General features: G+C 57.0%; 1 protein-coding gene across 3 annotated transcripts in view; it reads left to right on the top strand.

The window, feature by feature from the left end:
- The window catches only part of GFRA2 (GDNF family receptor alpha 2), a 122,655-nt gene that overhangs the window by 18,423 nt on the left and 89,140 nt on the right, over nucleotides 1–15,092 (top strand). The window contains exons 3-4 of one of the 3 annotated variants that reach the window (XM_054560831.2): nucleotides 5,935–6,009; nucleotides 11,246–11,560. In XM_054560831.2, coding sequence (XP_054416806.2) covers nucleotides 5,970–6,009; nucleotides 11,246–11,560 — 355 coding nt within the window. In that variant the 5' untranslated portion in view covers nucleotides 5,935–5,969. 3 annotated transcript variants of the gene reach the window in all.

Below are 15,092 nucleotides of genomic sequence, written 5' to 3'. Positions count from 1 at the left end.
GGCAGGAGGATCGCTTGAGGCTAGGAGTTCAAGACCAGCCTGGGTAACATATGGAGACCTCATCTCTGCTAAGTAAATAAATAAGCCAGGTGCAGGCCTATAGTCTCAGCAACTAGTGAGGCTGAGGGGCGAGGATGACTTGAGCCTAGGAAGTCAAGGCCACAGTGAGCTATGATTGCACCACTGAACTCCAACCTGGGTGACAGAGCGAGACCGTCTCAAAAAAAAAAGTAACTTTGATTCTCATGATTTTTTCACACTGTTTGTGGATAGGGAAGGGAGGAAGAGGGTATCTCAGGTGTTGTGAAGGGGAATATGAACCTGTGTGGGCCTGGAGAGCCGCCACTTTTCTTGTTGATACAAGGCACAGAATTGACCAGTTGGGGGTGCTGGATCCTGACTGCCCGAGTTTGAATCCAGATTCTGCCACTTAAAATATGACCTTGGGGAGTTGAATCACTTCTCTTGCCTCTCCTCTCTCACTTGAAAATGAGGCTATTAATAGTACCTAATAATAGCCATCGAGTTATTATAGGAATTTGAAGGAGTATTAACTTGTATCTAGCCATAAAGTTGGCTACTTTAATTATTATTTTTCCAAGGACAAAGGCTGAGCCGCTAGGCTGGTCACTTTGTCTTGGCCTGGCGACTCTCCCTGTGCTCCAGCATCATGCCAATTCATCCTTACACTGCCTCTGACAACCCTCTCCCTCTGTCCACGCCCACTGCCACTCCCTGTTGGGCCCTCATTACCTCTGCCTGGGACTGTTATAATCGCCTCCTAATTGGTCCCTGGTCTCCATCCCTCACACAGTCATCAGATCAATCTTCCTAAAACATTATTCTCATCATGTCACTTGCCTGCTCAAAAACCTTCAGTGGCTCCTGGTGCATGAATCTGAAGACTGCAAGGCTTGGTTCTTCTCCACTTGAGCACCCCAATTGGACCCTCTAATTCTTCCCCAACCTGTGCACTTGGCTCCTCCCACTCACTGGATTGTTCCTTTCCTGAGAACTTTCTCTTTTTTTTTGAGGCAGGGTCTCGCTCTGTTGCCCAGGCTGCAGTGCAGTGGTGCGATCTCGACTCACTGCACCCTCTCCCTCCCAGGTTCAAGTGATTCTCCTGCCTCAGGCTCTCGAGTAGCTGGGACTACAGGTGTGCGCCACCGCACCTGGATACGTTTTTTGGATTTTTTGCAGAAATGGGGTTTCACCATGTTGGTCAGGCTGGTCTAGAACTCCCGACCTCAGGTGATCTGCCCGCCTCTGCCTCCCAGAGTGCTGGGATTACAGGCATGAGCCACCACACCCAGCCTCCTGAGAACTTTCTAACCACTGTGCTCTTGCGTCTGCTGTTTGCTTGCCTGGAGTGTCCTCCTCTGTGCTCAGCCAAATTCTACCCATCCTTCCAGCTCCAGCTTGAATCCTACCCCTAGCAAGTCATCTCTGATTGCACTCCTGAAATCCAGTGGTACCAACTCTTCCTTTCTCCCACTGTGCCTTTGTTTTTTTCAGTATCTTCTCATAGCTACACGCCTGACTCTATAAATGCTTTCAGGGGAGGGGCAGTCTTGCTGTATTCCCCACAGCCTTTGGCACTGCTGGGGCCAGAGAAGTCGTTCAATAAGTCTGTGCTGATGGATTGATTGTGGGGTGCCCTGGCTCAGGCTCTGTCCCATGGCAGAAGACACTTCCACCTTGCCAGTTCTGTGGCTCCTGACAGTATTAGCTGGATGTGAGACACCTTCTTTTCACTCCTGGTCAATTTTTATCTCTGGGGTCAGGGAACCCTCAGCCTTCTTCCCTTCACAAAGGAATGAGACTGTGGTCAGTGAGCAGTATGGCCCAGGCCTAGGTGCGCATGTGTGGGTGTGTTGGGGTGGGGCTGCAACGCTCTCCCCTCCACTGGTCCTTCTTCCCTCTCCTGCTGTCCAGAGAACCCACTCCATAAGCAGAGAGGACTGGAGAGATAAGAGAAAGGGAAGGCATGGAAGGTTTCGGTGTTGCCTTTCCCTCCCCATACAGATTCGGACTCTAGGATCTGTGATGGGGAGGGGCTGTGGGCAGGAGGCTCAGCTGCTGGTGAACTCAGGAGCACTGGAATGAGCCAGGAAGGCTGTGAAAGGACTCAGGCACTACGGAATGTGTGGAAGTGTGTTGGTGAGCCTAGGGCTTGCCTCCTACCTGCTAGAGACTTTGCCTTTTCGTGTGACTACCTCTTACGACATCTGCTTAATAGTCTCTGTTGCCCTTGAACCCCCGTAGCTTTTTGTTTCTGCTTCTCATTTGCCCCTTAGGTTTTATTGCCTTGTCATAGGTCCCTAATTCTTCTTCTAGAACCCAGAGCAAAGCAGTAAACAACTTTATATGGGCCAGGCATTGTACTAGCTGCTTTGTGTAGTATCTCATGTAATTCCCTCAACGTTGGTTTATTATCTTTTTTAATCCCCATTTTATAGATGAGATGACTGAGGTTCAGAAGTCCTCTTATCTATAAGGTGTTATAGTACATGTTCAACTGTGTTTCCTCTGTAGATCCCGGCACAGCGGGGTGGGGGTGGGGGGGTCTTCCTCATGGCAGATGCTCAGGAAATAAGGGATGATGCCATTTCTAACAGCAGTTTGGGTTGAGTGTTAAGGTGGGCAGAGGGTGGGGTGTCATGGGATATGTTTGTATAGGCAGTAGGTAAGAGAGGGTCTAAGGTCAGAGCGCCCTGCAGTCACACGAGCTGAATGCTGGTGGTGACTGATTGGTGTTCTCTACTGTCCTTGGGATGGCTGGGTGGTCTTGGGTCCCAGAAGGGCCATTTACCTCCTGCTACCGGAATCCTCTTTCCTACTCCCGTGGGAGCTCAGTGAGAACCATCCCCAGGGCTTCATTGCTGCTTTCTCAGCCCCATTTTCTGGATAGGTGGGAGGGGAGAACTACATATATGATTCAGAGAGTTTCCCTCATTATGCTCAAATGAAGTTAAAAGAAAGTGAAATTCTTTTTTTGTGGGGAAGGGGAAAGGGATATGCTGAGCAGAAATTCTGGAGTTTGGAGCAGGGTCCTTGGAAGAGGGAAGGCCTGCGTGAGATTCCGAAATGGGTGGTGGTGGGGAGTATTTGACAACCAGAAGACCCTGGAAGTTGGGGAGCTGAGATGGGGGAGAACATTCATTTAGGCCAGGCTCCCAGCCTCGGGCCTCCAGACCAAGACTGTCTGGCAGAGTAATTCCTGTCAAGTTTTATCTTTTAACCTACACTTATCCGAAGCCGGTTCCTTATGCTCCCCAATTTTTGGAAAAAAGCCAAGAGACCTTGTCAGATGCGAAGTCACTTCCTAGAACAGGAGAAGCTTGGAGGAATGACAGGGAGGGCAGGCCTGAAGAAGGCTTTCCCCAACTCCAATCCCTAAGCCCTCTGTCCCAGACTCTGTCACCACCCAGCTAGCGCCTAGGTTCGAAGCAGGCACAACTGGATGGCTGTGGGAGAAGATGGAGGGAGGAAGGTCGATGCCCCAGGATGGACCACAGGAAAGAGGCCTTCACAGGAGACTTGCTCTCTATGCTTCCAAGGCCGGGAGCAGCCGCCTTCCCGCCTAAATCCGCAAGATGGAAGTTGCTCCCTCTAGCTTTCCCAATAGCTAAGGCTGCTGGTTTTGTGAGTGACCCCTCCCTTCTCGTCCAAATCGATTTCTAGCATTTACTGGATTTCAGAGTCTTGTTATTTAAGAGCGTCTTAAACGGTACTACCAAATTCATGTTACGTGCAGCCCAGATTGTTTTGGGCAGCACGAAAAGTTTCTGAGGCGCTGAGTGTACCCCACCCCAGGACACCGTGTGTGCGCGCCGAGCTGAGTGCGAGGAACGTGGCGCGAGGGCCGGGGGATGCCGGGCAGCTCCCCGGCATCCCAGGTGCCCGGCTGCGTGGGTGTGAGCCCTCGCGCGACCGCGAGCCCGCGCCTCTCCCGCTCTCGCCGGAACGTGACCGCAGCTGCACCTCTCCTCCAGCCCTTTCCCAGCCAGACGCCTCCTTTTTGGTTAGTCTGGGCGTTTATTGTAAATTCTGTGACTAAAACACGCCGGTGAGCCCGTCCCACCGACAGATGGATCAATCGCCCCCTTCCCGGCTAGGAGAGGAGGAACCCCCCCACCCCGGAGCCTCGGGAGCCGGGAGCTGCCTCGGGACGAGCTCCTCGGAGCCCAACCGGCTGCGGAGCCCCGGCTCGGGTCGGTCTAGGGGCGCTCCTGCCGGGGTGGGGTGCGAGCCCCTGCCCGATCCCTCTGGGGCGGTTCAGGCAGGTTTGCCGGCCTCCGAGGAGGTGGTCAGGGCGCCCTGGCCCAGCAGGCTTCTTCCCGAGCCGGGGGAGGGGAGACGGACTGGGGAAGGGGCGTCTAGAAAGGGGTGGAGGCCGGGGCGGGCGGGAGGCGAGCGCGCCGCGGGCGTGAGGGCAAAGTTCCCGAGGTCCGCGCGGAGAGCACACGTGTATGTGCGCGCGGGGCTAGGCCGGGGCCGGCAGGCTGCTTTGGGGTCGGGGGCGCGCGGGGCCGGCGCCGGAGGGGATAATTCCTTTCCCTGGCACCATCGGGGAGACGCTCTGTCGGCCTGGGCTCCTGGGCGCAGGGACGCCTCAGCCCACGGAGGGTGGAGCCCCCCCTCAGACCCGGGCCACCGGCTGGGGTTTTTCTATCGCCGTGCCCCCCGCGCCCCCGGATGGCTCGGGAGCCACGGACTCCGCGCCCTCCAGTCTCAGCTCAGCTCCCCAGGCTTCCCAGACCCGGCGGCGCAGGGGGCGGGGGCAGGGGCAGTGGGGGTTGGAGGGCGCAGCCCGTCCCCAGGGTGAGGAGCGCTGCGGGGGAAGGAGGAGGAGGGTGCCCACGCTTGAGTGGGTTCGAGCCCGAGCCGTAGCCAGGGCAGCCAGTCAGTTTCCGGCCAAGGCAGCAAGTCAGTCCCAGGAAGGGCGGGAGATTGAGCCGAGGGAGCCGGCGGCTGGGCTCTCCTCTCGGCCCGCGATCCCCGGCGCCGCCGCCGCCGCCGCCGCCGCCACCGTCACCGCTACCGCCTTGTCGCTGCTGCTGCTGCAGAGCATCGTAGCTCCGCCGCGCTCCCGCGCCCCGCGCCGCCAGCCGCCTGGGAGCCCGAGCGCCGAGCCCGGGGCGGAGGAGAGGGGCGCTGCCGCGAGAGCCGCGGCGAGGGAGCCGCGAAGGGAGAAGGGGGCGGGCGGAGGGAGGAGCAGGGAGAGTGGGAGAAGGGAGAGGGAGAGAGGAGAGCGAGGGAGAGCTGGAGAGAGCGAGAGCAAAGAGCGAGCGAGGGAGAGGAGAGAGAGAGAGGAGAGAGAAAGACACACGCACGCAGAGACACACGGTCACTGGAATTCCATTAGAAAAAAGTGAGCCGAGCAAGGGTTAGCGGGAGAAGATTTTTTTTGAATCTTGTCTTCGTCTTGGTGCGAAAGAAGCGACTCCAGTCTCTCGTCCTCGAAGCTCCGACTGGATTGTTCCTGGGCGCTGACACCCGTCTGTGGATTTCTTTTCTATTTGCATTTTATTCCGACCCCCTCCCTCGCCGCTTCCTTCCAGCCCTTCACTCGCAAATCGCCTCTCTCCCCACCTCCCCAGGCCCCTCCTGGGAAGCGCAGGGGAATTGGACCCGCGGGGACTCACGCCTTCCCGGACGATTGGAGGGGAGGGCTGACCCCAGGACTGGGCTGTTGGCTTAGAAAGCCGATACACAGATACGCGTATATTTGATTGTAGCGGGCAAGGGGGGCGTCGAGAGGCAGCCCACCGCCCGCCTCTCACCCCACCCCCTCCAGCCAGAGGCGAGAATCGCAGGACTCGGGAGCTTCATCGGGTGGACTAGCTGGGATCTCCGCATTGGATTTGGGGCTGATTACCACTGCTTGGCTATTATTATTGTTGTTATTATTATTATTTTTTTTTACCCAAGGGAGAAAGGCAAAAAAACGGTGGGATTTATTTAACATGATCTTGGCAAACGTCTTCTGCCTCTTCTTCTTTCTAGGTGAGTACCTGCGGGCGGCGAGCTTGGGGCGGGGCGGGGGGGAGGCGAGAAGCCGGGGAGGCGGGGGGCGAGCGGAGCGCCGGTGGGGGGCTGGCGGGAGGCCGGCAGGGAGAGCACGCCGCGGAGCTAGCCGGGCCCGGCGCTGGCGAACCGAGCGGGGCCGGGCGGCAGGGACGTGGACGAGGGACCGGAGCCGCAGCTGGCTGGCGACACTGGGGGATCGGGAGGGAGACTCAACATCCGAACCAGCCCCGCAGACACTGTGCACGCACACACACACTCGCGCTCGCTCACACGCCAGTATAGCGCGTCTCCCCCGAAATAATGGGTTCGAATTGCGGCAACTTAAGGAAAAAAAAAAATCCAACTCTTGATCTGCAAGAAGGGAGGGAGAGAGGCGCTCCTAGGCGGGGAGAGAACAGTCCTGCCGGGTCCTCCTTTCCTGGTCTGCTCCCCGAGTCGGTCGTGGTGGAGGGCGCGGGTTTCTCCGGCGGCTCCTGCTTGAACATCGCGCGGGGAGCGCTGGCAGTCACTCCTACCTGCCAGCTGCGCCTGGCAAACGCAGCCCGCGTCCCCCCGCCCTGAGCCCCTAATCGGCGGCTCCACTCCCCGGAACACTTTTCGAGTTTCTCCCCACCGAGCCCCGAGCCAGATGGGTGGGCGGGAGCGGAGGGTTGTGAGCAGCCGTTCCCGGCCTTCCCTCCTCCACCTCTGGGGGCCGCGGACCCCCGTGGCTGGTGGGAAGAGGCCGGAGGGAGGCCAAAGTTTGCTTCCTCCGTTGAAGAGGGTGGGAGGCGAGGGAGGAAAAACGGGTCTGAACAAAGACCACTGCTCCTTCTGTAACCCCCCCCCGACCCCCCCACCTCCAGGACAGGGAGGAGAGGCTGCCTGGTGCCCCTGAGCCCCACGCAGTTTCTTTTCCACACAGAATTCCCAGCTCCTCGCTCCCTTTTAAGCTAGGTGAAATCGCAGCTGCTTGGGAAATGGCAATCTCCGGAGGGAGGTGAGGAAAGGCGGTTGTTTGCAAAGCTGTGCACCACCGGGAGTCCCAGGCAGGGCTGCTGCCAGGGAGTAGATGCTCCCATAGAGGGAGCCGGGTAACTACTGTGTGTGTGTGTGTGTGTGTGTTTGTAAGGAGCACACGTCTGCTTCAGTGAGGGTGCAGTTCTACCACCTGGGCTTGCTGTGTAGCCAGTGTTGAGCCAGGCTGCCCAGCGGGGTCATGATCACACCCTCTCCCTCCTGCAGCAGGGGATCCGGGAAGGCCCCGAGTGGGGAGGTAGGAGCTGATTACAGGAGGATGTGCGTGGCCTAAGAAGTGCCCACCAGACTAGGATAGGGGACCGGAGTCATTGGGTGTCCACACAGGCTCTGGACTCTCTGCCTGTCCCCTCTGCTTCCCGCCAGGTGCAAGTCCCCAAGGGGGCAAGGCCTTGCTCTAGGGTGTGGCCTCAGAGGTCCTACCTCCCTCAGCCAGAGGCAGCTTCTCTCTGGGGTGGGAGGGGCTCATCGAGGAAGCTGGAAGGTGCTCTGGGCCAGCTGTGATCCCGAAGCCCTTCCTGGCAACCCTGGCAAGTGAACTCTTGTTCTGAAGGGGCTACTATAAAATTTGACCTTTTTCTCCCACCGCTGGCTTGAAAACCCAGCCTTCTGGGTCCAAGCATGATCAGGGTCAAGGTGAAAAAAAATTGTATTTCAGGCAAAACAGCCAGATTGCCTACTGCTGAGCTGTACACCCCAGCATGGGCAGGACTCCCAGGTGTGGGCACCATCTGTGGTCGGGGGCTGGAGAAGAGCAGTGTGGGCCCCTGGTCATTGCAGGCAGGCTTTCTCCAGCTGGGCAGGCTAAGGAGTCCACCTTTCTCCTCCTCAGAAGTGGCTGGGGTTCCTGCTGGTGGTGGGTGTGTATGTGTGTGCATGGGAGATGATCAGAAAGGCCCAACCCAATGTCTGCAACCCTGGAGGCTGAGTGTTGAGAGGCGGGGGTGAGAGCAGAAGAACAGCAGGCTCAGCATCCCCTTGGGCCACAGCCCTTCAGTTTCCTTCCCTCGAGAAGTCCCCTTCTAAAGCTGGGCTGAGTGGAGTGACCACAGATATTGAAAGGCTTTGGGTTAGGCCAGTGGAGAGGAAAGGAAGGGATGGGTTGGTGTTTAGGAAACTTCAGCCCTGGGGCCCTTTTCCTGGCAGGAAGCTGGTTGAAAATCCCACCGGGTGGGTGGGTAGAGGGTCGGGGGAGGTTTTTCTGGGGCTTGAGACTTGGTGGGCAATTTCAGCTGGGGGCAGAGGCCTTTGGTGTGCCCCTACTGAGATTCTGAGTGAGGTCTGGGCTGGATAACCCATGGTGGAGAGAGAGGCCTTTCTTGCCCAGTATCTTGATCTCCAGTGCTGACCCAGGGAGAGAAGGAGATGAGGAAGGTGACTCGGGTGGGGGTGTTGGGCTGGCCAGAGGGGGCCGCTTCCAACTGGCTTTCTAGCACACATTCTAGCTCTTGTGGGATGTTTGATGCAGTAGGGCAATTGTAGCTCTGTGTCGCTTCTCCACCCCCGTCTACCCCTGTGTCTCTAGCAGCTACTCCCTGTGTCTTGATGGATCAAAGTTTTCTCCTAATTTAGGATTTGGAAACATCACCAGGACACCCCCTGCCCTTCACTCTCTTAGGATTCTTAGCTAAAGGCTGCAGGCTGCAGGGATTCCTTTCTCTGGCTGGGCTTGATTGGTTCTGGGGGTCATGGAATGAACTAGAAGAGTCAAGGATGGCTTGGTGAATGGATGCCCTGGCCCTTCACAGAGTGTGTCCCTTGCCTGGTCACACGTGCCAGGTGGCAGGATGGGGGAAGCCCTCACTTCTGGCACAGGAGCCTCCCTAAGATTGTGTAAGGATCATCCTGTGGGGCTCTAGGCCCAACTGTAGGACAAGCAAAAAAAGCGTCCTTATGCCCTGAATCCCCTGGGCTAATCTCCTGACCTTTGAGCATGCGGTGAATTCTGTGCCTACAGAAGGCTAAGGAAGCCAGGAAGTTCCATTTCCAGGCCTCCATGACAGTGCAGCCTTCAGTTCAGTCAAGGTGGGAGGGCATTAGCCTATGGGGAGGAGGGGTGTTAAGTCAGTGGAGGGCCCAGGGCTATACTCTTCCAGAGGCTCCCACAGGCTGGCTGGGGGCCGCAGGTACAGGCGGGGCCGTGTCAGCTCAGCTGCTCTTGAGGGGCCCAGCTGTACCCGGGTCCTGCTCAGGGAGGTAGGAATCTGCTGAAGCCGGGAAAGAAAGATGCTGCCTCAGCTTGTGTGGAGGACAGCTCTCCAGCCGGTGCCGGGCCTCAAACTCCGCGCTGATTTCTTCTCTGGTCTTGTCTCAGCCTGGCCACATCCATCAGCCTTCTTTTCTGGGGCAGAGGTCTGGTCAGTGGGAGAAGGGCACATCTTTTGCTCTGGGCTCCGAAGAAGCCTTCTGTACCCCAGGCCCACCCCTGCTGTTTTTCTCTGTTGTCTCCTGGGGGTGGGTTTCCTGCCTGGTCCCACCGGGAGTGGATGGATTCCTGTTCTCTGCGGGCTCTCGGGAGCGAAGGCCCGCTGTGCAGCGTGCTGCCTCTAGGTGTCGCTGTCTCCCTGCGGTAGTGCCCCCCTGAGCAGGGCCTCCCGGGGGATGGCCTGAGAGTGGCTGTTCTGGGTAGGGATGGGGAATTCTGCGGTATTGAGGAGGGGACTTCTGGCCTAGGATTTTATTATGTTCTGGGGCGAGATGGATTCGAGGAAGCCTCCCAAATTACTCTTTCGGTCCAGGAAAGGGCAGTCATGGCTCTGGGCCATGGTGCGGGCTTTTCCTGGGGGCAGGATCTCGAGTTAGGGGCTTATCAGAGGACAGCGGGACTGGGAAGACGATGTCTGTGTCTGGAGGAAACCATTTTAGGAGCTTGGCTTTGAAAGGATCAGGCGAGCCTGTCCCTGCCGTTCACCTACCTCTCTTTTTCCCTGTCCCCTCCCTCCTGAGGCACTGTGGGTGTGGACATGGGGGCCAGGATGGGAAGGTGGCCTGATGGGGGATTGCACATTGGTGGAGGAGCAAGGTTCCATTTGCAAGGCTGGGGTCCGAGGAGGGGAGCTTTTCCCTTTTGCAATTATTTGGCTTTTGGAAGGAAGAACAAAATAAGAGATAGAGGGGAAGGGAGTTTCAGAGGAGGGTGGAGAGGAAAGAAAGAGAGGAGCTGAGAGAGAAAAAACAAGGCTATTCAAAGACAAGAGGTAAAAAGTGATGAAGAAACAGACCTCTTGGGAGGCCATCAGCAAGAGAAGCGTAAGATATAGGCAGGCGCAAGCAGAGCTAGAGTGGGGAGGAGAGAACAGGGGGCGTGGGGGGCATGGATGCTCCCCAGGCTTTCCAAAAGCATTTTCTACTGGAGGGCGCCGGGGTGGAACTTCTCTCGCGGAAGGTGAGGGTTCAGGTCTCCGTCTGGTGTGGAGTTGGACTAGAAGGTGTGGAGGGGTGAGGCGGGAAAGGGGCAGCTCCTCCTTCCTGGGCTGGCCTGGACGGTAGAGTTAGGCTCATCTCTCCCTGTCTTGTCTTAAAGTCAGAATGAGAATCAGAGTGAGTACCCTGGGAATCGGAGGGGGCGTTTCCACCCCTATGTGTGACCTTGAGTTGTCATCACCCTTCTTTGGGCCTCAGTTTCCCTAGGGTAGAATGTGGGGTTGGTCTCTATGGTGTCTATAAGGTCCTAACAGGCAATGACAACGAAATGACTTTGCACTGCATCCAAGGTTTAGTGCAGCGCCATGGATGGGCCTCTGGCTGGAGCTGGGGCTTATAGGGGGCCTGGGTGGTATGAAAGTGAGATCTTCCCCACTCCCTGCACCCCCCAGCAAGCCGTGCAGCCCCCAGCAAGCCGTGTAGCCCCCAGCTCTCTGCTGAGGCTGTGACATTCTCCTCTGGGCTCCTGACGTCTTAGACCGTGGTCTTGAGCCGGGACCTTCCTGGTTTTATTGTGCTGTGCTCCTAGGCCCAGGGCCGCTGCTGAGGAGGAATGGAGTGCAAACGGAGAAAACTTGCTCCTACATCCAGGGGAGGATGACGCCTGAGTTCTCCCTCGGGTGTGAGGAGGGCTGTCCCACAGAGTCGCCTTGGTGTGCTTTGGCGAAGTGGCTGTGACGTTCCCAGCAGGGCCCAAGCCCCCAGGCCTGCATCTTGGGTGGGAGATTGTGGCGGCCATCATTCATGCTTGTCTTCCCTCCCTACCACCCAGACGAGACCCTCCGCTCTTTGGCCAGCCCTTCCTCCCTGCAGGGCCCCGAGCTCCACGGCTGGCGCCCCCCAGTGGACTGTGTCCGGGCCAATGAGCTGTGTGCCGCCGAATCCAACTGCAGCTCCCGCTACCGCACTCTGCGGCAGTGCCTGGCAGGCCGCGACCGCAACACCATGCTGGCCAACAAGGAGTGCCAGGCGGCCCTGGAGGTCTTGCAGGAGAGCCCGCTCTACGACTGCCGCTGCAAGCGGGGCATGAAGAAGGAGCTGCAGTGTCTGCAGATCTACTGGAGCATCCACCTGGGGCTGACCGAGGGTAAGCCTGGGCGGGGCTTGCCCAAGGGGAGGGGGTGTGGTGCAGGCGGAGAGGAAGTGTGGCGGGCCAGGGGTTCAGGAGGGAGGACTAGGTGATGGGGCAAACTGGCCAGCTCTCTATGTCTACCTGCTAGGGGAACCTAGAACCCAGAGAAGTCGCCGCCCCACCTAGGAGAGTGGCATTGTTGGAAAAGGCCAGGAGAGACAAAGAGGAGGCAGAAACGACAGCTGGAGGAGGAGAGAGGGAGGTGGTAGGAGGAGGAGAACACGGGCTGGAGGAAGGGGGGTGAGTCGGGTGGGGGAGGTGAGCAGGGGTTGGGTAGGAGCAAGACCATGTGATTCAAGCAAGGACGGTGTGAAGTGGTTCCAAGAGAAGGTGAGGCAAGAGTGACCAGGCAGATGGAGAAGTGAGAACTAGGAGAGAGAAGGGGCAGGCTGGGTGCAGGCTGAGAAACCAGCCACTTCCGCTGCCACGGCTGCTGCCCTGCCGCGGCTGCTGCCCTGCCCCAGGGCTTATCCCAGAGCTGGCTGCCCCTACTCTGTCCTTCTGGCTCCTGCCTCCCTGCTTCCAGGACACCAGCCCTTCATGTGGCTTCTGGATCACATGGCTAACCTGTCACCTTCTACAGGGCTTGGGGCAGTGTGCAGGCAGCAGGCCCCACATCCCTTGGCAAACCTGCCTCGAGTCACAAAGTGGAACCTATTAAGTCCCTCCGCCAAGAACACACCCTTACATCCCCTCCCCGCTCCAGACCTGGGTGTGGAGGATTTGCATCTGTTTAGGAGGTGGGCCACTGTAACCAGACGTTCATTTATTAATTGAACGCATGTTTATTGAGAGCGTACCGTCTGCTACACACTAGGTGTTGCAGGAACAGTTGAGGGCAAGCTGGTGCAGCCTCTGCCCTCCTGGAGTGGCGTCTGGGTGGGGTGCAGATAAATAAGGGGGCTTCTGTCATTTGATGGCGTAAGTGCTGTGAGAGGGAAGACAAGGGGTGCGATGGTAGCAGCTTGGAGGGGGCGTCCACGTCCTTACTGTAAAATCTAAAGCGTCTTCCTGGAAGAGGCAGGCTCCAAGCTGGGGCTGAAGAGTGAGTCAGAGTCACGAAATGGAACATAGGTAAAGGGAGGCAGGAAGAGTGTGGGAGGTGGAGGGAACAGCATGGAAAGGCCCATTGTGAGAATGGAACCTGTTTACAGAGCTGCAAGTGGCTTAGAATGGTGGTGGGTGGCAGGTGGTGTGTGGTGGGTGGTGGTGGAAGTGGGGAGGAGAATTAGGGGCACAGGGAGGGACCCCTGAAGTGTTTTAAGGGCGATGATCAGATCTGTGCTTCAGCAAGATGCTTCTGTGGTTCCAGTGGAGAGAGTAGATTAGAGGACTGTCCAGAAGCTGCTGCTGTGATACAGGCCAGGAACAGTTGTGGCAGAACCAGGACAGTGGCAAGGAAGGAAAAATGGGTCTAAGAGGTATTTATTTGTGTATTTATTATTTTTATTGGGGTCTCACTATGTTGCCCAGGCTGGTCCCAAACTCCTGGGCTCAAGCCGTCTGCCCGCCTCGGCCTCCCTAAGTGTTGGGATTATGGGTGTGAGCTACCACACCCAGCTAATTTTTAAATATTTTTTTGTAGAGATGGGGTCTCATTATGTTGCACAGGCCTATCTCAAACTCCTGGGCTCAAGCGGTACTCCCACCTTGGTTTCCCAAAGTTCTGAGCTTACAGGTATGAGCCACTGCCCCCGGCCCTCTGAGAGCTATTTAGAAGAGAGAATCCACAGGTCTTGGTGACTGACGGGAGAGGAGAAGATGAGGGGAGGGAGGAGTCAAGAAGGGCACCCAGTTTCCTGTCTTAGGCAGCTGGGCAGATGATGGCGGCCTCAGAAGAATCAGGCCAGTCTTTGAGTGGAGAGGGGAGGGCAGGGAGATGGGGAATCTGTTTTGGGGACCGTGGCTCTCATTGACCACACCCTGCAGATGTGCAGGTCTAGAGTTGAGGGAGGAAGTGGGTCTGAGCGAGACTGAGGAATGGACATGAGCCTGCGGGTGGAAACCAGGGCCAAGAGAGTATGCATGACAACAGTGAGAGGAGGGCGGCAACAGACCCTGGAGACCACGGCATTTAAGGATGTGGGGAAGGGAGCCTGCAGGGAGCTGAAAAGGTGCTGGGGAAAGGTGGGAAGAGCAGCAGGAAAACAAGGTGGGGCTCATCCCAGAAGAGAGGACCCTCAGCAGGGTCAGATGCCTTAGGGTAAGCTGAGGCTGAGGCTCTTAGCTTCTTAGGCACCTGCTGTGTGACTCAGAGGGTGACACACTGGAGTAGCCATGCTCCCCGTGCTGGCCATCGTATGGGGCAGGAGACCTTTCCCCGGGCCCTCCTGCTGGAGGGAGGAGCTGGTTAGGGAGTGGACAGGAACAGGGGGATTGGGAATGATGAATGCAGATGACTCTTTCCAGAATTTTGGTATAAAGAGGAGAGAACAAAGGATGCTTTAAAAAAAGAAAAAAGATGAGAGAGGATCGAGCAGTTTAAAATCTAAGGTCGGACAGTAGTGATGGTGATGTCGCCATGAAGAAGACAGAAGGGTCTTCTGTGGAATGGTGCCTTTGGGAAGGGGAGGGGCTGGGTCCAGGGCACAAAGTGGGCTAGGGGATGAGCCTTAGAACAGGGGAGCAATGCTCCCTTCAGGTGCTGAGAGGGAGGGAGGAAGTGGCTGCAGGTGTGAAGCCAGATAGAGAGGGATCCCTGACCAGTCAGAGGTGGCTCGAATATGTTCTAAATATGGGAATAAGAAATGCATATAATTACTACCATCATTAACAGCAAAGTATTCCTCATGAATCACGCGGTGCCTTCTCCCTAGCAACCTGGATTCCTAGAACTAGCATGAGCAAAGGGAGGAATACTGTCCTGAGGGTACTGCACTCTATTCTTCAGGAGATAAGGTGCTGTCTTCACCCAGAGCCGGACTCTGTAGCGTACAAATAATTAAAGCGCTCGATGCCTGAGCTGAGTAGTTTTGTTTCTTGTCTTCTTTCTGGCAGCCTTCGGTTTCCATCCAAGGGAGACTGGGCAGCAGGTTTGGGTGGGCTGCAGAGTGGACGGGGAGAGAACAGGACAGAACTGTCAGCCAGAACAGCAGGGTGGGCACTTGGGCCTTTTAGCACCAACAGCCCTTCCCATGTCACTGGCTCCCTCTGTATCACTGCATCAGGCCATGGGAGGACTGTGCTGATGGGATCCCAGGGAAATGAGCATGATGCTGTGTGCGTTTAGCTGCACGCTGCTGTGTGGTTTTCAAGGCCCCTTGACCGGGAGTGCCTGACTGCAGATGGCTTCTCTGGTTCCAAATCTTGTGTTTTGAGACAGGGTCTCACTCTGTTGCCTAGGCTAGAGTGCAGTGGCATGATCACAGCTCACTGCAGCCTCTACCTCCTGGGCTCAAATGATTCTCCCACCTCAGCCTCCTGTGTAGCTGGACCACTGGAGCCTGCTACTATGACTGGCTATTTTTTTTTTAAAGTAGAGATGAGG

Source organism: Pongo abelii, chromosome 7 (assembly GCF_028885655.2).
Source record: "Pongo abelii isolate AG06213 chromosome 7, NHGRI_mPonAbe1-v2.0_pri, whole genome shotgun sequence".
NCBI classification, from domain to species: Eukaryota; Metazoa; Chordata; class Mammalia; order Primates; family Hominidae; genus Pongo; species Pongo abelii.
This window is presented reverse-complemented; position numbering and strand designations above follow the sequence as displayed.